The sequence below is a fragment of the Saimiri boliviensis genome, chromosome 17 (genome assembly GCF_048565385.1).
Source record: "Saimiri boliviensis isolate mSaiBol1 chromosome 17, mSaiBol1.pri, whole genome shotgun sequence".
NCBI lineage: Eukaryota > Metazoa > Chordata > Mammalia > Primates > Cebidae > Saimiri > Saimiri boliviensis.
The window spans coordinates 69,880,779-69,903,106 of NC_133465.1; the positions used below are offsets into that span (position 1 = coordinate 69,880,779).

General features: G+C 57.1%; 1 protein-coding gene across 4 annotated transcripts in view; it reads left to right on the top strand.

Annotated features, from left to right (window-relative positions):
* ENDOV (endonuclease V) overlaps positions 1-19,471 on the top strand; it is a 20,876-nt gene extending 1,405 nt beyond the window's left edge. Inside the window, exons 3-10 of one of the 4 annotated variants that reach the window (XM_039477055.2) lie at positions 4,356-4,490; positions 4,723-4,762; positions 5,784-5,896; positions 6,970-7,038; positions 7,390-7,518; positions 10,348-10,412; positions 11,454-11,512; positions 11,722-19,471. In XM_039477055.2, coding sequence (XP_039332989.1) covers positions 4,356-4,490; positions 4,723-4,762; positions 5,784-5,896; positions 6,970-7,038; positions 7,390-7,518; positions 10,348-10,412; positions 11,454-11,512; positions 11,722-11,810 — 699 coding nt within the window. In that variant the 3' untranslated portion in view covers positions 11,811-19,471. Of the gene's footprint in view, positions 1-4,355; positions 4,491-4,722; positions 4,763-5,783; positions 5,897-6,969; positions 7,039-7,389; positions 7,519-10,347; positions 10,465-11,045 lie in introns of all 4 variants that reach the window. The other 3 variants (XM_010342322.3, XM_074389040.1, XM_074389041.1) reach the window with 3 other exon arrangements.
* The last annotated feature ends 2,857 nt before the right edge of the window (positions 19,472-22,328 follow it).

The following is a 22,328-nucleotide window of genomic DNA, read 5'->3' on the forward strand; positions in this document are numbered from 1 at the left end:
TAAGGGATCCTCCCACCTTGGCTTCCCCAGCTGCTGGGATTCCAGGCGTGAGCCCACAAGTCCTCTTAAAAACATTTAAGTGCTTTTCCTATGACCTCATGCTGAATAAAGTTCACTGTCATTGCCATGGCTTAAAGGCACTTTATGAACTGTCCCCTGCTTAATTTAATAAGATTCTATAGGCTCAGCTCTCACCACCATTCTCAGTACTTCCCACCCCTTACAACCCACATTGAATCCTTCAGACGTGTGCCATGCTGTATTTGGCTACCTGACCTTTGCAGTAATGTTTCCTCTCCTGGAGGGGTTTCCATCTGGCTAACTCCTACTCAGAAGGGCTCAGTTTAGACATTACTTCCTCTGCTAAGCCCCCGCTCATCCCACAAGACCAGGCGTTGCCCCTCAGCACTGTGTCTTAGTCCGCGTGGACTGCTGTGATAGAACACCTTGGACTAGGTGGCTTACCCACAGCAGGAATTTATTTCTCGCAGTTGTGGAGGCTGGAAGCTCACGATCGGGGTGCCCGCGCAGTCACGGTCTGGTGTCAGTGCTCTTCTAGGTTGCACACGGCCAGCTTCTTAACTGCATTCTCGCAGGGTGATCCACTCACCTCCCAAGAGGCCTCAGCTCCTAATACCGTCGCCTCGTGGGTTATAATTTCCACACTTGAATTTGGGGAAGACACAAACGTTTAGACCATAGCAACCTTCTGCTTCCTCTTTATCTCACTGGAATGGAATTGGCCTAGCTGTCTTCCCTGCTGGAATGTAAACTCCGTGAGGGTAAAAACTGTGTTGTTTTGCCCACCACGGGCAGCATGCCGAAGACGCCGGACTCTTCCTTAAATAGACACGTGCGTGAATGGACGGTGGGCTCCGGAAGCACATCTTCCTGCTTCCGGCTCCCAAAGATGACACACACCTTCCTGCTTCCATAGCTTTGTGCTTTACTTGGGAGGCCACTTTCAGGCTAAATGGAGCAAAAATGTATTGAGTGCCTACTGTGTGCTAAGATTGGGATATTCGCAATCCCTACCCTAAGAGGTCTCCTGGCCATTTTGTAGGCTGGCATTGGGTGGGAGCACAGTCCGAGGAGCGAGACCGCTCATGCTCACGCCCAGCTCGGCCGCCTCCCGCTGTGCCCTCTCGGCCTCTGTCTCCGTGTCTCTAACTTGAGGACGATAGTGGTATTGATATGCAGCTCACTGAGTTGTGATGAGCAACACTTGAAACGCTCAGCGTTCCCTCCCCTCCAGCTTTTCCTGGCTGCGCGTTACCAACCTTTCATCTGCATCCTGGGCCTCTTTTTAATGCATGTGCTGTTACAGCACTTCTCGCACTGTATTAAAGTTAGTTGTTTACGATTCTGTTTTTCCCTTGGCTGGAAGTTCTCTAGGGAAGGGCTATACCGCATTTCCTTTATAACCCCAGCACCAGGCAAAGCGCCTGCTACTTCGTTGGCATTGGTTGTCCCGGCTATGAAAGCTTGGACTACAAAAGGGTCTTGGAAGAGTCTGGTCCGCTGATTCCTGAATGCCTGAGCACGAACCCGCAGGAGGAGAATCACCGGAAGTGTGTTGAAAAACAGATTCCATGGGCATGTTCTCAAAGACAAAGTAGACCCGTGGCTGCCTTGGACTTGGGGTGGGATGGATGGGAAGTGACTGCTGACGGGTATGAGGTTTATTTTGGGGTTAAGGAAAATGTTCTGAAATTAGATTATAGTGATAATGGAAGGCTCTGTAAATCCCCAAACCATTGCATTATATGTTTAAACAAGTGAACTTTATGGTATATAAGTTTTCAGTAAAGCTTCTAGAAAAATAGCTTCCAGAGCCCTACCCCACTTACTGGGGGAAAAACTATTCCAGAGTATGGCCTGGGAATCTGCTTTTCAAAATAAGCTTCCCTGTGATTCTGAAGCGTAGCTGGGTTGGAGAACCCCTGGCCCACCTTTGCCACCATGAAGAACGTTCTCCTTAGCATCCCTGACTCACGGTGGCCTCTCAGCGGAGCCCATCCGTGCTGGACGCTGAGTGGTGGCTAGTGCGTGCCTCCCCGCAGGGAGCTGACCCCTGCTTGTCTGCGACTCCCAGTGATCGTTTCTGCCTTCAGGTAGCAAAACAGAACAGATCTTCCCCACCTGCTCGTCAGCCCTCCCGCTGCTGGAAACAGCTGCGCGCCCCTTCCCTGCTCCGTCTCAAGAGGCTGCGATGGCATCCAGCTTCTTCACTGGCCAACGGCCCTCTGGTCATGCCCTCCATTATCAGGGTCCTTCTTTACCCGTGGCACTCAGAATGAAATGCAGGAACTCATGCGGTCTACCCAAGTCCCTAGACCTAACACTCACCCGCGCCGTTTCAGTCGGTGCAGCTGAAAGCAGCGGAGCTTTTGAGGGGGCGCCGGGTCACTGGTGTATGTTGAGATTGCTGGCCATCCAGGCCTGCCCACATACTACTCAGTGATTTTTGTCTTCCCAGATTTTTAACTTGAAAATGTACAGACATGCCAAAAAATTGAAAAAAGTTACATTGGCCACCTGTATTCCTTCTACTTACGTTCACCTGCTGCAGCTCTGGTGTTCTCTCTCTCTCTCTCTCTTTCTCTCTCCTCTCTCTTTCTCTCTCTCTCTCTCTCTGTGTCTATGTGTGTGTTTACCGTATGTCCCAGCGATTGTGACTGCTCAGCTCTGAAGACATCAGCAGGCATGTCCTGAGAGTGACATTCTCCTACACAGCCGCATGTCATTATCATACTGACTACAAATCATAATCATCCCATAATGTGACCTGAATTATGACATTATGGGAGAGATTCAGACATCAGCAGCCACCCTCCTCCTGTGGGAACTCAGGCCACATTTGAATTCCACGTATGTCACTGTGCAAAGTCCCATTGCTGTGTGGGGATGTCAGGATCCACCCTGCTGTGTTCACCGTGAATCCAAAATCTATTATCAGAATGGACCCTCCCCACTTAGGGTCATGGGCAGATTTGATCAGTTTCCCTATTGAGTCATTAGTAAAAATGCTGAGAGAATGAGCCCCAAACCTCTATGCTAATACAGAGTACTCAGTTTTCTTCAGTATGTTTAATTATTGATGGAGTCACAGGGAGGAATGGAAGTTGTGATTTGAAAGCTGTCACCAAGTTTGGGGAGTCAGTAAGGACACTAGGGAGGTGGACAGCTCTGGAGAACATGGGCATAGTGAGAAACGTGTCTCCACATAAGGCCAGTGTGACTAGGGAAAGCACAAGGTTAGGAGACTCGGACCCGCTGTGCTGTGTTCTAAGCTGTAGCCTCTGCCTCCCAGGATCAAGCAATTCTCCTGCCTCAGCCTCCCGAGTAGCTGGGACTACAGGCACGTACTGCCACGCCCGGCTAATTTTTGTATCTTTTGGTGGAGGCAGGGTTTCGTCATGTTGGCCAGGCTGGTCTCAAACTCCGGGTCTCAAGTGACCCACCCACCTGGGCCTCCCAAAGTGCTGGGATTACAGGCGTGAGCCACCGCTTCTGGCCGCACTGTCTTCTTTAAGCCTCCAGCAGCCCCATCAAGGGGTGGGGTGGGGTGTCAGCTTCAGTACACAAAGAGACACTAGGAGAGCAAGGGGCAGGCAGGGGTGATGCAGCCAGCAATCTTAGCCTTGCATCTGTTGGAGACCAGATCCTGGGGGGCTCTTATGGACCAGATCCCAGGGAATCTTCCTACAGACCAGGTCCCAGAGAATCCTCCTACAGACCAGATCCCAGGGAATCCTCCTATTGACCAGGTCCCGGGGGCTTGTCCTATAGACCAGATCCCGGGGAATCCTCCTGTAGACCAGGTCCCAGGGAATCTTCCTACACACCAGGTCCCAGGGAATCCTTCTACAGGCCAGATCCCAGGGAATCTTCCTACACACCAGGTTGTTGGAGCTCTTCCTACAGAACAGGTCCCGGGGGCTCCTCTACAGACCAGGTTTGAGGGTGGAGAGAATGCACTGCAATTCTGGGGTGCGGGCTCCTCACATGGACCAGGTCCTGGGGGTGGAGGGGCTCCTCCAATCGACCGGGTCTGGGGGCGAGTGGGAGGGGTTTCATACGGACCAGGTTCTGGTGGCCTCCACCTTACGGACCAGGTCCCTAGTGCCTGCTCCTATGGACCAGGTCACAGGGATACCTGCCCACCACCAATTCGCAGGGTACATCTTCTAGTTCCTTCTTCTAAATGTCTCGTAGGTGAGGCAGGGAAGGGGAGCCATCAAGGTGAGGTTGGGGAGAGGGAAGGATGAAGAGCAGGGACAGGATGGAGGGAGTAGGGGTGGGGCGGGTGGCTGAGGGCCGCGCTGCCTGCTGAGCTGCATGCCTGGTGGCAGGTGGTGTATGAGGAGAGCCGCATGGTCAGCCTCACAGCCCCCTACGTGTCGGGCTTCCTGGCCTTCCGAGAGGTGCCCTTCCTGCTGGAGCTTGTGCAGCAGCTGCGAGAGAAGGAGCCGGACCTCATGCCCCAGGCAGGTGTCTCATCCCTAGGACAAGAGAAAGGCCCTTCCTCCCTGGGGAAGGGAAGGTGGCTGCAGGTTGCCACCACTGGCCATGGCAGGGAGAGACTCATGAGCTTCCTGGAAGAGAGGAATGAGGATTCCTAGAAAGCCGAACTCCGGAGACAGTGTCCCCTTCCTGCCTCGGGGATGGCCCTTGCCTGAGGGGCAGCTCGGCTGACCGTGACTCCCTCCGACTCCGTAGGTCCTTCTCGTGGATGGAAATGGGGTGCTCCACCATCAAGGTAATTCTGCTCTCGAAAGCAGTCCAGGGAGGGCACTGTCGGGGAGAGGGCACCTCTTGTCATCTCCCACACAAAACGCTGGCCCCTCGGCCTCTGCCGCCACCCGCCTCCAACAGCTCCTTTCTGGGCGCAGTGGGGACTCGCAGTGCCCTCCCCCCGGGAAAGGACTGCCGGCTGGCCCCTGCGTTTCCTACAGTGCCCTGCCCTTCGCTGGCTCATCTCCAGGTGCCACTACCCCGTTCTCAGCTGATCACCGCAGGATGTCCCAGGGCCTGGGCCCCTTGCTCCAGGGAGGAGCGGGGCTGCTGCAGGCTGTGCTGCACGGGGAGAAGTGATGGGGTGGGGGGCCTGCTGCAGGCTGTCCTGCACAAGAAGGAGGGGGTTCTCAGAGTGGCCTTCCCTGCCGGCCACCTACCCTGCATCTGCCTGTCAGCCCTTGTCCACCGCTAGACAGGTGCACCCGGGCCCCCGCCTATGCCGGGGACCCCTGGCCCAGGGAGCACAGCTGAGGGAGATGGGCTCTTTTGCCCTCGCATACAGACCTGTGAGTGGCACAGCCAGCAACACCCAGAGAGGGACCCGGGAGGGTGGCGCTGGACGTCCTGGCCAGCAGGTGCGATTGGGTCCTGGCTGCTGCCCTCGCACGTGGGGGGATATGCACCGATCCTGATGCCTGTGGCGGCACTAGCAGGAAACCATCGAGGGAAGAGGAGGCTGGGAGGCGCAGGAGATGGCTGCAGAGCCAGGCTGCGGCGTCCCAGCACACTAGCAAGGTGCCGGCCCTGGCGCTGACTGTGTCAGGGCAGGAGGCTTCCTCCCCAGCCTCACACCCAGGAAATCAGGCACAGGGAGCCTTAGCCCAGGTCAGCTTGGGGCGTAGGTGTGGTTTCCCCAGCTGTCTGCCTGTCCACAGACCTTTGGTCACTTAGGGAAGCTTTTGGTGAGATTCTGGCTTGTCCTGAATCCCTGCGCCAGGCCCCAGCCCCACCTCCCCAACCCCACCCTCCTTTCTCCCTGGCAGGCTTTGGGATGGCCTGCCACCTTGGGGTCCTTACAGACCTGCCTTGCGTTGGGGTGGCCAAGAAACTTCTGCAGGTGGACGGGCTGGAGAACGACGCCCTGCACAAGGAGAAGGTGAGGAGGGCCTGCCACAGCCCGTGCTGCGCTGGGACAGGGAGGGGCTGCTGCAGGCTATGCCCAGCAGCTCGGGGTGCTGCGGTGGCCTGGGCACAAGGGCGCTTCTGAACTAGCCCTTGCCTGTGATGCTGCCCTCCTTACCCCTGGCTCATAGCCTGGAATAAGGAAGACCCGCCTTCCTCTGGGCTCTGCCTTGCGTGTCTCAGCCAAGGCTGCTCTGAGCTCCTCTCCTGCCTCCTGGTGTGCCTGCCTCTCTGGTCCCCCACGCCTCTGAGCCACTGTGACACACCAAGTAAGGCTAAGTCCTCCATCCACTGGGGACTGGAGGGGCTTCCAGGCTGTCCCAGGCACACATGGTGTTTTCCCCATCCCACCTGGCCCCAGCCTGTCTCCTCGCCTGGGTACTCAGGTACCCCAGCCTCCGGGCCCCACTTCCACCAAGGCCTGCCCGGAGCTGCTGCCCACACTCCCTCCTACCCCACCTTCTCCTGCATCTTCCTCCTCTTGGGCCCCACGTTGGTACTGGGAGTGAGTCCCGTGGAGGCAGCCAGTGACAGCCCACTGGATGGCAGATTCTGAGAGCAGAGACTGCGTCTCGTTCCTCCTAACTCTCAGGTACCTGCACGGAGCAGTTGCTTAATAACAGTCTGTTGAGTCGATGGGACCTCAGACTGCCTCTGAGCCAGTCTGCGCCTCTGGAAATCCCAGCCTGTTGGCTTGAGTCAGATGTGTCCACAGTGGGAGACAGCCGCAGGAAGGAAGCGGGGTCAGCGCTGCTCAGTGCGCAGTGGCTCTGGGCAGATCACTGCCCTTGCTGTAAGCCCCATTGTCAGGGTTGGACAGGGTCTCGTGGGCAGCCCCCTCAGAGCAGGGGCGAGACCACATCACCGCCTGCGGGATCCGTGTCGCCTCAGCACATGGCTTTGCCTGGGCTGTGGCTCATATCCGGGATCAGTCCCCTTCCCTTTTCTGGCGCAGTGACTGTTTGTGTTTTCAAAATCAAGAGACTTTTCTTCACCCCTTCACCAAGAAGAGAGGGGTTTTTCCCCATTTTTCCCCCTATTTTCCAGATCCGACTCCTGCAGGCTGGAGGAGACTCGTTCCCTCTGCTGGGAGGCTCTGGGACTGTCCTGGGAATGGTAAGTGGCCAGGGCCCTAAGCCCCGCAAAGTCCAGGGTAGGGGATCCTTTGCATGCAGACACACCTGTGCTCACACATCAGCCAGTGCTCACACATCAGCCCCCACCCGCCCATCTGTCCATCCTCTTGCCTCAGACTGAGCCCTGAGGTATGTGGAGCCCACCCTGTCCTGGGGACAAGCAGCAGGAAGGCTCCCTGAGGATGGGCAGGCCCTGGCCCCTGAAAGTAACGCCCCCTTCATCTTCCCTCCTGCCCCAGGACATTTTGTCCGAGCTCCAGCCACTGAGGCTGTCCTGACCCAGGTCCCCACGGCCCAGCCCACAGGGGTGCCCTTACCTTCCTTGTCACAGGCCCTGAAGAGCCACGACCGCAGCACCAGGCCCCTGTACGTCTCCGTGGGCCACAAGATGAGCCTGGAGGCAGCCGTGCGCCTGACCTGCTGCTGCTGCAAGTTCCGGATCCCAGAGCCTGTGCGCCAGGTGGGTGGGCCCGGGGGGTGCGGGAGGCAGCACCTGCCATTCAGGGCTCCTCAGCAGCCCAGCTGGGGTCAGAGTGCAGTGACGTGAGGCTGGAGAGCCTGGTTGGCCTGCACTGGGCCCCACAGTCGGGACAGTGGACTGGAGGGTGCAGAACTCCCGGGAGTTCGTCCCCAGGCCCTGCGCCCCATGCACTCACCCACACACTCAACCTCCCAGCCTCTCTGAGCCACCTGCACCCAGATACAGGCCAGCCCGAAGAATCAGTGATGTCATCCTAGTGGTGTGGTGTCCTGCCAGTTCTCAACCAGCCCCTCAGGTCCCAGAGGGAGCAGCTGAACTCGAGCCAGGAGGCTCCTGCAGAAAAGCTGTAGGGACAGTGCTCAGGAAGCTGTGCAGGTCCCAGAGACGCTGGGACCGGGGATGCCTGCACTAGAACCCGGCACCGAAAGTGGTATTGGGTCCCACAGGGAGGGTGAGAACTCTGCTGAAGCAGTCAGCTCAGCTGGGAAAGGACTCAGCCTGCAGGCTGGGGAGAGACAGCTGGAATGAGAGGCCCACAGCCAGCCTTGATAGGACCAGGGACCACACGACACAGGCGGATGCCTGTCCCAGAGAAGTCTACAGAGTAGGGGTTCCAGAATAGTCAACCTTGGGAAGAGACCCTCTGGAGGAAGGGAAGGGGAGCCCTGGGCACGGAGGAGTTTGAGGCGCTCAAGAGATAGGTGGCTCAAGCTGGTAATTCCAACACATGGCAGAGGTGGGAGGATCACTTGAGCCCAGGAGTTTGAGGGCAGCCTGGGTAAACATAGTGAGGCCCGGTCTCTCCAAAACATTTTAAAAACAAATTAGCTGAGTGTGGTGGTGTGCGCCTGTGGTCTCAGCTAGGCTGAGGTGGGAAGATCACCTGAACCCAGGAGGTGGAGGCTGCAGTGAGTCCTGATCGCACCACTGCACTCCAGCCTGGGTCACGGAGCAAGACCTTATCTCAAAAAAAGCTAATTCAGCAGGAAAGTGTGGCTGGAGCCAGGGCAGTGAAGTTCAGAGTGGCGGGGGTGGTGCCTGTGAGCGTCCTGGGGTGCGCCGGGGTTTCGGACGCACCCGCGGGGACTTGGATGGTGGTGAGCTGGCAGCAGGGCACCCGCTGATTGGCCTTTTCAGGTGGCCGCTCTGCGTGCTGTGAAGGCCGTCGGGGGGAGCTGGGGACGCGAGTCTGCACAAGCTGCGCTGCTTCCAGCAGCCCAGCCCCGGGGCCTCCCTGACCTCTGCTGCTTCCCCATCTCCCTGCACCACTGGCCCCGCAGCCAGTGGAAAACGCCCAGGCCACCACTGCCTCGTAGGGCTGGGGCCTTCCGGCTGCTGGCACGCAGCGTGGCCTCCAGGGGGCAGCAGCAGCCCACACACCGCAATGGCCCTCGGCCCCTGGGCGCTGTGCCCAGGGGTGGCATCTGAGAGTGGGCTCCGCAGCCTTGCAGGGCTGTGTTTGGGGCATAGGTGTGTGGACTCTCAAGCTTGCGAGCTGTGTCCTCAGCCCCCAGGAAAGAGGCCTTTCTTTCTCCGTTCCAACTCAGCCGTGTGGTCTTCCGAGAGGGAACCGGGAACACTCTCCCCCAAGCCTGCAGCACCAGGAACTCCGCGTCGTGCTGCTGCAGACGCCACGGCTCCTGGAGCTCCCTTTCTGCCTCAGTGAGCCCCAGAGTAGGACAGTGGCCCATCCTGGCAGGGAAGGGGACGCCTGGTTTTTGAGTACCTTGAGCATCTAGAAACAGAGCAAGGATCGTGTGCCTAGTGCCAGCGAAGAGCCTGCCAAGTCCTGGGTCCACCCTCCAGAGGAAGGAAAGCCGCAGCCAGGCGGGCTACGCAGCCGTCTGCACCAGGACCCCGTAGTCTGTCACTGCTGGGTGTGGGCTGAGGGTCCTGTCCTGCAGAGCCCGCTCCGTCTCTGCATCTGTTTCCTTCCTGAGCCCACTCACCTCTCAACAGATTCCCCTCCTGACTCTTCCAGAAGGTCCAGGGAGAGCACAGACGGGGTTAGTGTTGGTCTGTCCTCTCCCTGGCTCTGTCCCCGGCCATCTTGGTGTCCCCATGGTCACAGGCGCTGCAGTGCTCCTGGTGCCAGATCCAGGCTCGGCTGCTCCGGGGGAAGGTGAAAGGTGCTGGCCCTGCCCACTGCTGCCCCTCTTCCCCCATGAACGGAAGCAGGAGCAGGTTGGGGGATTAGCCATTGCTTTCCATGAGTTGTGTGGCCCTGAAGCTAATCTAAGCCTATCTGAGCTGGGATCAAGGGGGCTTCCTAAGGCCAGCCCCACCCCCGCCCTGGGTTCCCACTCAGACACTGCGGTGTCCCTCCCTGCTAGGATCTGCCCTCATCACAGCCCTCTTTTATCCTGGTGATTCTGGAGATGGGACAGGGGTTACCGCTGATCTAGTTGGGGAGAGGGCAGACCAGCTGAGCTGAGTCCCAGGGAAGCGAGTGTTAGCAGGGAAGCCGGCTTACACGGAGCCTGCAGGGAGGTGCAGGCTGTAGACCAGTGAGGACCGAGGAGACCCAGGGCCCCCTCGCTCAACCCGTGCACTCGTGGCTCCTTAGGCCCTTCAGAAGACTGCGCGGGTGGGTTTGAGAACCGCCACTGCAGGGCTTAGACTCACAGTTCAGGCAGCCCTGTCACACGCTTGCCGGTGGGGCCGCTGCTCCTGAGCCGGGAAATCTGGCGGTGACCTGTGTGTCCTGGGGGCTTCTGTGGGGGATGGAGGCCTTGCCACCAGCAGCTCCTAGTGGGGCACTGGTCCAGAGGCCAGCTCAGGGCCCAGCAGCACTTCTCTCTCCTCCAGGCTGACTTCTGTTCCCGAGAGCACATCCGCAAGGCCCTGGGACACCCTGGACCCCCCACACCGAGGTGAGCGCCTGAGGAGGCTGGGGCACGAAGGAGGCATCTCATGGACACCCACGTGAGGCTGTTTCTGGTGGCCCCCCTCTCCCTGTTGCAGTGTTGTGGCTCAGGACAGGCAGTGCAGGGCCAGGCCAGGCAGGGGACACGGGAAGTCTTCAAAGAGCGGGGAGGGTGGAGTGGGGTGGACTTCTGTTCACGTGGGAACTCTCCAGAAACACCACTGCCTCCACCCCGAAGCCCTGGGACGGTGGCCCATGTGGTCCAAGCCCCACCTCCCAACAGGGCCAGCCCCAGCCGTCCTCACTCCCCATAGCCTGTGAGGCACCAGGACGAGGGCTCTGCAGAAAAGGCGTGGCCTTGCAGTCACGTGTGACCCAGCCACCGTGTTTGTACTCCTTAAGCCTCCGCTTCCTCATCTCATTCTTGTCCCACTGGTTCTTATAGAATAGAGTGAGACTGCCTGGCAGGGTCACAGCTAGCAGTACAAGGCTTTGTCTAAAAACCATCGCAGATGATTTGATCCTGACGGCAGCCTTGCTGTGAGACGGGTACTGTGACCCCACTGCACAGATGAGGAAGCCGGGGTGCTGAGCACTAATAAGGGGCAGAGCAGAACTGAGTCAGCTGTTTGGATTCCAGGCCCGGCATCTGAGCCTCCACACTGAGAGGGCACCCCGACTCTCTGGGCGAAGATCCCAGGAGGCACCAGGCCTGGAATTCGACCTGCCCTCCACCACAATTAGTGACCGAAGCGCGGTCCTTCCTTTGTGCTCACTTTCCCTCGAAGCCAGGGGCTGTTCCCAGGCCTTGCTAGGCTGCTTTGAGAACTGAGGGAGCAGGTGGCAGGGACCCCCAAGCTCTCCCAGAGTTGGGGACCAGCCAGCTTGACTGTGAGATTTACATTGTGAGCGGCGTGGTCTCCCCAGCCCTCTGACCTGGGCTCTCACCAGCCCTGAGGGTCCAGTTCCCAGACCCCGCCTGAGGAGTGAGGGGGTTTCAGGCAGACGCTAGCTTCTGATACTGTCGCTTTCTCAGTGTCCTCACCAGGAGCCTGAAGGCGCAGAGGCCAAAGGCATGCCCCAGAGGAGACTCTGGAGAGTCCGCAGGTGAGGGCCAGCCCCCAGAGGACCACAGCCTGGACCCCCGGACAGCCCCAAGGCCAGGCTCTCAGGAGCAGTAGGACAAGGACTGGCAGTAGAGTGGAACTGGGTGCCATGAAGATTCAGAGGCCACTGGCCACCCCATTCTGGCCTCGGGACAGTGACCACCCCTGGGGGTGTTCTAGGGACTTAGAGGAACCTCGACTCAGTCGCAGGTAGCGCGCCCAGTCCCCACAGACAGGCTGACCGTGCCACCTCATGGGGACGCTGCAGCGCAGCCCAGCTCCAGCTGAGGCAGAGGTGACCACGTCCCCCCTTCGCCCCATCATCGGCTGGTCAGCTGTGGTCGTGGTGCCTCAGAGGACAGATCTCTACGGGGCCAAGTGCCGGATCCCGAGAGTGCGTGGTCCAGCTCTCCTGGAGCCCACGGAGGGATTCGGAGCACCAGGGCCACGTGGGCCCCAGCTGCGCCTGCACGACGCCTCCAGCCTCTGCGCCGCCCGCCGCTGGCGGTACATAGAACTTGGCTCTCTTTTCCTTTTCTTCTCGGGGTTCATTTTTTATTTTACTTGTTTATTTTTATTGATCTCTTTACCATAAAATTTATTCGCAAAATCAGGATTCATTTGCAAAGCAGCGACAGCCGTACTGAGTTACCTCTGCCCTGACGCGGAGGGGTCCCAGCTGGGGTACCTGGGCTCTGGCACCTGCCCACTGCCAGCCATGACCCCTGACCCCGGACCTGCCCATCCTCCATCCTGCTCTGCGAAGAGGGAGCAGAGAGACGTGTCTCAGCCTGGAGGCGGCCGAGGGTGGGGGCAGCACACGGGGGCAGTCTGGGCTTTGGGGCCAGGGGCCAGACAGGACGGCACTGGTGCCTGAGGCATTGGGTGCCAGGCTCTGCACCTGGAGGAGCTAGGATCGGGGGTGGCACCATCCTCACAGGCTCTGAGAGCTGATCACCATCCTCTGTCCCTGCCTCCCTGTCCCAGAGACACAGCCTCAAAACGGTCTCCGCTGTGGGAAAGCAGCCCTGGGGCTGGCCCTGTCTGGCCACTTCCGCTCCTCTTGGTGTGGGCTAGAGGTGCCAGCTGAGGGGTGGGGGCAAAGGGGACCCCCCACTGCAGCCTGGCCCCAGCCCCTGGGTGCCTCCCAAGCAGCGCCCAGCCCTTGGCGTGATGTTTGGCCTCCAGACTCCAGGCTCCCTGAGGACGCTGGAATCTGCCACAGAGCACGAAGAAGTCCCCGGAACGCTCTTACCATTCACCTGACCGTTACAAGAAGGAGCTGGTGATCATGATTTCACAGCTTGGGACAAGAATCCAGGGGGGCCGTGTCTCTGGGTGCCCCTCCGTGCCCCTCTGAGACGGTGCTGTCCTTGGGTTCCTGAGGAGCAGTGCGAGCCTGGGCCCAGGAGCCGTTGAGGGGCTACAGCCACTGTGAAGGACGGGCTGCAGGCACGGAGGCTCCGGGAAAGGCCCGGGTTGTGTAGCTGCTCTTCCTTGATGGAGCAGACTCTATTCTAGAAATTTCCATAAGTAGACCCATTGCAGGACAAGGGGGGCTGGGAGTGCAGATGCAGGCACCTTGGGGTTGTGCCTGGAGTCACGGCAGGGAGGGAGGTCGGAACTAGGAGCGTTGTGGCTGCCATGGTCAGCTCTGGCCAGAACCAGACGAGCAGGGTGTCAGTGTTTGGGGACCAGCCTCACTCAGCCCTGGGCCCGTGGGCCTGTCGGGGATCTAGCGTTTCCTGAGGACCGACCCTTGGACCGAGGCTTCCTTCACCATGGCAGAGGGATTTCTGCCCTTGTCACCAAAAGGGGCAGCGGATGGTGGATGGAGATGGCTCGTGGCACCCCTTTCCACCTGCCGCAGACAAGAAGGGCCTTGGAACTCGAGTCAGTGCGGGGAGAGCGTCCCCAGAGAGCCCTTGGCGAGGGGTGGAGTTGACAGTGGGTGAGGCGGCTTTGAGGTTGCGTGGACCCTGTCTACTTCTAGGTCAAGTTAGGAGGTGTGTCAGCGCTGGAGGCAGGGGAGGCCTGGCCAGGTGAGCCCCTGGGACAGCCACGCATGGGGTCCAGACCTGTCTACCTGTCTGGTGGGAGAGTCCAGGACAGCACCTGGTAAGCTGAGAGCCGCAGTGTGTCTGCCTGGAACCCGTTTCCTCACCGGGAGCGTGAACACCTGCTCTAGCAGGTTTGGGGGTTAAAGGTGGGGATACGCGTGAAGCGTCTTGCCCAGCGGTGGATCCCCAGTACCCTCCTGATAAATGAGGTGTGGGGTGGTGGAGTCCAGCACTGGTCTGGGCCCAGGAACGAGGCGTCAGTGGTTAGAGGGGAGGGTGTCTGCCCACCTAGCATCTGTGGCAAGGATCTGCCTCCCAGCACCCCCGGGGAGTCCTGTCTGGATGGGAGGGAGAACAGGGCCATGGTGGGAGCCTCCAGAGCTGTCCCCCTAAAACCTCTGAATGTCGCTGGCACAAGCAGGCCCTGGCAGGGCTCTGGGTAACACCAGCTGAGCGCAGCCATGGTCCTGCGGCATGCTGCCTGGGTTGGGGGGGCAGGGAATCCGAGGCCCTACATCACTGCCTGTGAGTCCAGGGCTCAGGCATAACTCTGGGGACCTGTCATGCTGACCCCCAGGCCCACTGAAGCACAGGTGAGACTGTCTCATGGTCCTTGGAAAAATGGGGGTCCTCAGGCAGGGGATGGACACAGCCAGTGCTGGCGATGGCGGGGGCCTTGCCCCAGGCAGTCATGGGGGACGGACTCCGAGCACTCTGGGGATCCAGGCAGGGAGCTGCTGACTGCAGGTGAACCAGCAGTACTCCGAGGGTACTCACGGGAAAGAAAAACGTGGCACCCAGCTGGTGGCCCCAGGTGGCTGCTGCCTCATTCCACTGACCTCCTGAGTCAAAGGGTCCCCCCACCCCAGATAATGCACACAGAGCCAGATATCCAGGATGCGCCCCCCGCCAGTAGGACCCTTGGGAGGCTCAGTACCCCCTGCCTCTCAACTCGATAGCCTTCCCACAGAATGCCCTCCAGGCTTCTAGAGCTTTCCCTATCCCAAGCTCCAGGACCACAGGTGGCAGGGAATTGGAGGAATTGGAACCACAGTGTAGAAGCTGGGCAGAGCTGGCTGAGATCCAGCTGTCTTACAGGCTGGCCTTGAGCCAAGGTCAGAACCTGTCCCACAGAGGACAATACCCGCCTGTGATGTGGGAGATACTCCACAGGTGAAGCGTATAAGGGGCTCAGCAGGGAGCCTGTGTTGTGGGAGATACTCCACAGGTGAAGCGTGTCAGGGGCTCAGCAGGGAGCCTGTGTTGTGGGAGATACTCCACAGGTGAAGCGTGTCAGGGGCTCAGCAGGGAGCTGTGATGTGGGAGATACTCCACAGGTGAAGCGTGTCAGGGGCTCAGCAGGGAGCCTGGGAACGTGGTGAGTCCTTGGTAGGGGAAGGCTGTTGGTTTGGAGAAGCGAGCTGCACAAGGCCATCGGTCTGCCATGCTGTGCAAACTCCAGTGATGAGAAGGATGAAGCCAGAAGGTCAGGGAGGTCTCACCTACCAGGCTCCCACCTGGGCTGGCAGCTCCTCACACCCCCCAGGCCATCAGAACACAGGTCCTTGAAGGCAGACCTCCCTTTGGAGCTGGACAGGGCCACATCTCCTGTGCCCCGTGGCTTCAATGCAACAGAGGAGTTTCTTGGGGGCCCAGAGGCTCAGAGGACAGGCCACAACTCCCAGGCACGTGGTAGCTTTGCCCAAAAAGCAGTAGCTTCAACCCCAACAACCCACCTCTGTGAAGATGGGCAGAGATGGCTCTGGGGCTGGAGGTCGGGCTCCGCTTAAAACCGCCGGTTCCTCAAGGACCAGGAGTGTAAGGTGGGCCTCCCTGGCCGAGGGCCTGGCCAGGACCCGGTCATGGGGTCCTCCCATTTCCCCCTCCCCTTGCAAGGAGGAGCAGGCCAGAGCCTGGAGGTAAGTTTGCAGACAACTTTTTTGTGAGTAGTTTTATGTTTGTTTGGAGATAAGTCACCATTTCCACTGCTTTAAAGCGTATACCTCATTGGCTTTTGGTGTATTCACAATCATGTGAAGCCATCATTACTGTCCAGTTCCAGAACGGTTTTTTTATCCCAAAGGGAAACCCCATGCATTAGCAATCACTCCCTGTTCCCCTTGCCCCAGACCCTGGCACCCACTACAGGCTTTCTGTCCCTGGACTGGCCTGCTCTGGGCACCGTGCAGGTGTGGGATCGCTATGCTGTCTTTAAGACTGGCTCCTTCTCTTGGCATCATGTTTTCAGGATGCGCCTGCATGGTGCCATGTGTCAGAACCTTACTCTTCATTACGGCTGAGTATGGATGGATCAGGATAAACATTTGGTTGATCTTGGTGGATTTTCGGGCTGTTTCCATTCAGGGCTGTTGTGAGTAATGCTGCATTGGGCACGGATATACAAGTTTTTGTGTAAACATACGTTTTCGGTTGTCTTGGGTGCACACTTAGGAGTAGAATTGCTGGGTCATATGGCGGTCCTGTGTTTAACTTTCTGAGAAACCGCCAGACTTTCCATAGCACGTGTACGGTTCACGTTCCCACCAGCAACGCCCGAGGGTTCCAGGTTCTGCACATCCTCGCCACCACTTGTTATTATCTGCCCTTTAGATTCCAGCCATTCCATGGAATAGAAACTGGTATTTCCACTGGGCACAGTGGACATGCCTGTAAGCCCAGCACTTTGGAAGGCTGAGGCGGGAGGATCACCTGAGCGCAGGAGTCTGAGATCAGCCTGGGCAAAATAGTGAGACCTCATCTCTACAAATTTTAAAAAATAACCAGGCATGGTGATGCACTCCTGTAATCCCAGGTACTCGGGAGGTTGAGATGAGAGGAACCCTTAAGCCCAGGAGGTAAAGGCTGCAGTGAGCCGTGATCATGCCACTGCATTCAGCCTGGGTGTCAATGAGACCTTGCCTCAAAAAAAAAAAAAAAAATGCTATTTCATTGTGGGTTTGGTTTGCATTTCCTGATGGCTGATGACGGTGGGCACCTTCTCAGGTCTCAGTAACCGTTTGCACTTGTACGTCCTTTTGAGCATCTGTATCCTTTGCCCATTTTTAAAATTGGGTTGTCGTCTTGTTGAGTTGCAGAAGTTCCTGTGTGTTCTGAACCCTAGGTATTGATCACTTCTGTGGTTGACAAATATTTTCTCCTGTGGGTTCTTTAGTTTCTTGATAGTGTCCTTTGATGAATGAAAGTTTTAAAGATTGATGAAGTCCATTCATCTGTTTTGTTGCTTATGCTTTTGACGTCATATTTATGAAGCCATTGACTAATTCAAGGCCATGAAGATTTATACCTGCATTTCCTTCTAAGGAATTTACCGTTTGAGTGCTTACCCTTAAGTCTTTGATCCATTTTGACTTAAATTTGTGTTTGGTGTAAGGGAACAGGTTCCATGTCATGCCTGTGAATAGCTAGTTGTCCCAGACCATTTTGTCGTGGTGTTGAGACAGGGTCTCGCTATTGCCAGGCTGGAGTGCAGGGGTGTGATCACGGCTCACTGCAGCCTCAATCTCCTGGGCTCAAGTGATCCTCCTGGCTCAGCCTCCAGAGTAGCTGGGTCTACAAGCATGCACCACCATGCCTGGCTAATTTTTAAAGATATTTTTTGTAGGAACAGGGTTTCACCATGTTACCCAGGCTGGTCTCCGACTCTTGGGCTCAAGCATTCCTCCCGCCTCAGCCTCCCAGAGTGCTGAGATTACAGGCGTGAGCCACCGCGCCTGGCCTACTTTTACTTCTTCCTTTCAATCTGAATGCCTTTTATTTCTTTTTCTTGCATGATTGCTGTGGCTGGACCTACAGCACTTTCTTGAACGCAGGTGGTGAGAGCACACATCCGTGTGTTGTTCCTGATCACGGGAACCTTTTCAGTCTTCCACCACCAGATGTGATGTGAGCTGTTCGATTTTCAAGGATGCTGTTTATGCAGTTGAAGAAGTGCCCTTCAAGTCCTAATTTGTTAAGCGTTTTTATGGTTACAGGGTACTGGATTTTGTCAGATGCTTTTCTGGCCCCTATTGAAATGAACATGTGTTCTGTATTAATGTGAGGTATTATGTGGATTGATTTTCATACATTCAGCCACTTTCTGCTTCTGGAATAAATCCAACTTGGTCCGTGGTGTATGACCCATTTACTCTGCCGCTGAATATGATCTGCTGGTATTTTGGTGCAGTTTTTACACCTGTATTTATAAGGGATACTGGCTGCTCGTTTTCTCTTTTCTTTTTTCTTTCTTTCTTTCTTTCTTTTTTTTTTTTTTTTTTTGAGATGGACTCTTGCTCTGTCACCCTCTCTGGAGTGCAGTGGCGTGATTTTGGCTCACTGCAACCTCCACCTCCTGGGTTCAAGGAATCCCCTGCCCCAGCCTCCTCAGTAGCTGGGATTACAGGTGCCCGCCACCACACCCAGCTAATTTTTATATTTTTAGTAGAGATGGGATTTCACCATCTTGGCCAGGCTGGTCTTGAACTTCTGACCTTGTGATCCACCCGCCTTGGCCTTCCAAAGTGCTAGGATTACAGGCGTGAGCCACTGCACCTGGCCAGTCATTTTCTTACAATGTCTTCCTCTGATTTTGATATCAGGATAATATTGGCCTCATGGATTGGGTTAGGAAGTGTTCCCTCTGCCATTTTTCTGAAGAGGGAGATTGGTGCGAATTCTTGTTAGAAACTTTGGTAGAATTTGCCAGTGAGCCTGTCTGGTCTTGGTCTTTGGGAGGGTTCCGACTGCGGATTCAATCTCTTGTGTGTGTTGTAGATGGTTCGGAGTTTCTGTCCTGAGTCAGTGGCTAGCTTGTGTGTTTCTCGGAGTTTTTCCATGTTATCTAATCTGTCGGTATACCGTTGTTCATGGCATGTTCTCGATGTGTGTGAGGTCTAAGAACGCCCGGCCTTCACTCCTGCTTTTAGTCCCTGACATCCTCTTTCTCCTTGGAACGTCTGGCTGTGCGTGGTTTTGGGAGAGTCCTCGTTGACTCTGCAGATGCCGAGTGGTGACCTGGCTGTGAGAGGGGACCGGGAGTGCAGGGCCCCTGCTGAGGGCTCACTGAAGCCCAAGATGCAGAGGGTTGGGGGCTCCAACCACATCTGCCTGCATGCCTTTCCCAGGCTCTCGCCACGCAGACAGACAGCACCCCCTCCCCAAAGACCTGGCAGTTCCTTGGGGAGCAGGTCTCAGGAGGAGGAGAGGACAGCAGAGGTGGTGGAGAACTCACGGGTGGCGGTTCCGGGCCTCTCAGGAAGCTTGGGGTTAAGCAGGGGTGGGGCTCCGAACCCTAAAGGGGTGGGAGTTGAAGTGAAAGGGGAACCGGTAGTCCACGTGGGGTGCAGGTGTCTGCCGGGGCCCTCAGCCCCGCCTATGGCCACATCGACCGAATGAGGAGAGGCTGGCATGTCAGCAGCAAACCTGAGTGTGTGCTCATCTCTGTGCGCCCTGACTCTGTGACACGGGCCCTCCAGAGGGACGCTTTGAACACGGGAAAGCACGCACGGCCCCACGCCTCTTGCCTGGGTCGCTGTATTCCTTACAAGATGAAGGACCCTGGTCCTCAGCTTTTCCTGCACGTGGGATGATGTTGGCTGAGGTGAGCAGTTGCGCCTCTGTCATCTGCAACCAGAGGTGCTCTTGCGTGCAGCCCTTGATGGGATTCTGCAGTAACGTAACTTCACGGCCTGCTGGATGGATGTGACTGCAGCTGCTGCGTTCTGGCACCCGCATCCAGCAGGGGCTGAAACGCTGAGCCGGGCAGTCAAGACAGAACCTCCCTAAGGCCGCTCCCGGGCTAGAACCTGTGTCTAGGGTCCTTTAAGACTTTCAAATAAAACTAACTTGAATTCTTGAAAAGCTCAATTTTTTTTTTCTTCAGCCATAAGCAGTTTGCTGAGACGCCAGCCCCCCACCCCACCCGGGAATGGGCAGTGACAGCCCTGAGCTGGCCCAGCTGCTTTCCCCAAGGCTGCACTGGAGGCAGAGGGTGGGTTTTGGGGAGCAGAGTGCAGGGGATTGAAGCTGGGGAAAAAGGGTGTGTGGGTCAAAGGGGGGCTAGAATTGGGGGAGCAGGTGCATGGGCCAGGGTCTGGGGAGGGGTGGCCCGGGCACCTGGCACGTGGGGGAACCCCAGCTTCCCATCCCTGCATCACACCGTCCCCTGCAGAGTGGGGGTCTGCAGGGTTGGCATGTGCCCCCCGGCCCGTCCCCACCCTACTCCCTGGCAGCAGGCAGAGGGCGTGCTGGGGGTGCCCTAAGTGCAGTGGCATCTTGACTCTACCCACAGAACTTTAAAAATAGAGCCGTGGTAAAGTCCGTCTCTGCAGACCACAGCCTGCCCAGAGCTAAGAATATTCTTGAACCACTTAATAATTCAAGTCAGATCCAAATAGATTTTCCTGTTCACCTGTGGGCCACTATGTCCCTTTCCTAGGTCCCCACCCTGCCTGGGGGCTGGGAGGGAGAGACTCCAAGGAGGCCGGTGGACCAGGCCTGTGGAGCCTCTGAGACCCCTGCCGGTCCTGTGTCCCCTCTCCTGTGGCACTCAGGAGCAGAAGATACGCCAGGGCTAGAGTGTCCTTTAGGATCTGGCCAAGGTCAGGCCCCAGGAAGGGGCCCCTCTGCCGTCCTAGCTGTCCCAAGCCCCATTCCTGCTCTGGCCAAGGGCATCAGACTGTTCGAATCTGGGTCTGGGCTGGGCCGTGGCCCCTTGACAGCATCTCACCTGAGCCACGCTCCTCCCGTGGGGACCCCGCCCTCCAGGAGAGCCAGCCTTGCCCCTCACATCCTGGTGACTGGTGCACCCCCACTCCGGGGCCTGTGCCCTGCTTCCTCTGCAGAAGAGTCCCTGAAAGACTTGGCTTGGGTCTCTTGGCCTGGCAGAAGAGGCTGTGACAGGCAACCAGAGCCCTGGGTTCCAGACCAAGGCCTCTGTACTTGTCTGCTGTGTGTGCTTGGGTAAGCCACTTCACTTCTCTGAACCTCTTATCAGTGGGATGGATTGTGACCAACGCTTTAAGAATAAGCCGTAGTGTTTGGGGCAGGAAGGGGTGTCTGATGGGTGCCCTGAAGCCTGAGTCACCCTCCTCCAGGGGCAGTGCCCAAGCTGCAGACACTTCTCACCCACCCCTCTCTCCCTGCAGGCTCTGGTCTTTCAAACAGGAACTCGGAGTGGAGGGGTGCTACCTGGGAATGCTTGGGGGAGCCCACACTTGCTGGCAGGGGAGGTGCTCACAAGGCTGGCCCCCCAACACTCAGTCCACACTGAACTGCCCTGGCCAGGCCCTGAATGGAGTTTTACCAAATTATTAATTAAGAGCAGAGCCACACGGCAGCCCTGACATCCAAATGAATAGCACGCGGTGTAATTAGGCGGGGTGTCGCAGAGATGATGGAGCGTGGCCTGCTATCCCCGATTCACCTCCTGGGAAGGAGGAACAACTTCTCTTGCCACCACGGGCCGCTGCTGGGGCCAGCTGGGGGTGCGGCTGGAGGGGCCAACTGATAGCTATTGCAGGCACCACAGGCCCTGTGGACAGGGCTGGGGCCCTCCCCTGGGGACAGGCACCTCTTCCCCTCCAATTGCCATGGGCAGAGCCCAAAAGAGAGTCAAGTGCGGAAAGGGGCAGACAGGGTGGGGGCAGGCTGAGGCAGGAGGGACGAAGACCAGGACAGATCCTCAGATAGACCCAGAGCAGCCCAGAGGGGGCGTGGAGGGAGCACAGGAAGGCCAAGCGGGGCCGGGGAGGAGGTGCAGAATCCAGGAGGACAGGACAGGCCCTGGGGCCCTACCCTGGGGTGGCCTGGGCCCGACAGAGCTGGGAGCAGGCAGCAGCTTGGAAATCTTTGGTTTGGTTTTTCAGCTACTGAGTCACCCACTCCTCCAGGGGCAGTGCCCAAGCTGCAGACACCCCTCTGCTTTTTAGTTACTTACCCCTGGTTGATTCACCCCTTATGTTTTAGTTACTTATATTTCATGTATTTTTTTGTTGTTTGAGACAGAGTCTTGCTCTGTCACTGAAGTGGGAGTGCAGCAGTGCAGTCTCGGCTCACTGCAACCTCTGCCTCCGGGTTCAAGCCATTCTCCTGCCTCAGCCTCCCAAGTAGCTGGGATTACAGGCATGCACTGCCATGCCTGGCTATTTTTTGTATTTTTAGTAGAGACGGGGTTTCACCATGTTGGCCAGGCTAGTCTCGAACTCCTAACCTCAAGTGATCCACCACCTTGGCCTCCCAAAGTGCTGGGATTACAGACATGAGCCACCGCACCTGGCTTCACGTATGTTTTTAATGAAGTCATAAATGTGCGGTTTGAACGGTCAGATAGTACTATGAGGCTTCGAATGAAACCAGCCCTCCACTGCTGACCCACCCTTCTGAGAGGCAACCTGTTCTGTGATTGTAGCTGATTCTTTTTGGTATTTACTCCTGAATAGCCATGCTCATGCTGCTGCTGCTGCCTTTTTTTTTTTTTTTTTTTTTTTTTCCTGCTTTTCTTTTCAGCTTTAGAAATGTATCCATGTCCATCCCGCCATGGCAGTTGAAGGCTTGTTCTCTCAGACGTGCCCCCCCGCCACACTCTTCCACAGTCTTCTCCTTTTGATTGAATCAGAAATCAATGTGTGCATTACTGTTTCTCAGCATACACCCTTCCCAGCTGACTAATGTATTATAATTGCATTTCTTTTCTTGTACAACCTCTTATTTTTCCTGGACTTAATAACTGCCTCATTTAGGGGACTGGGCTGATATTCT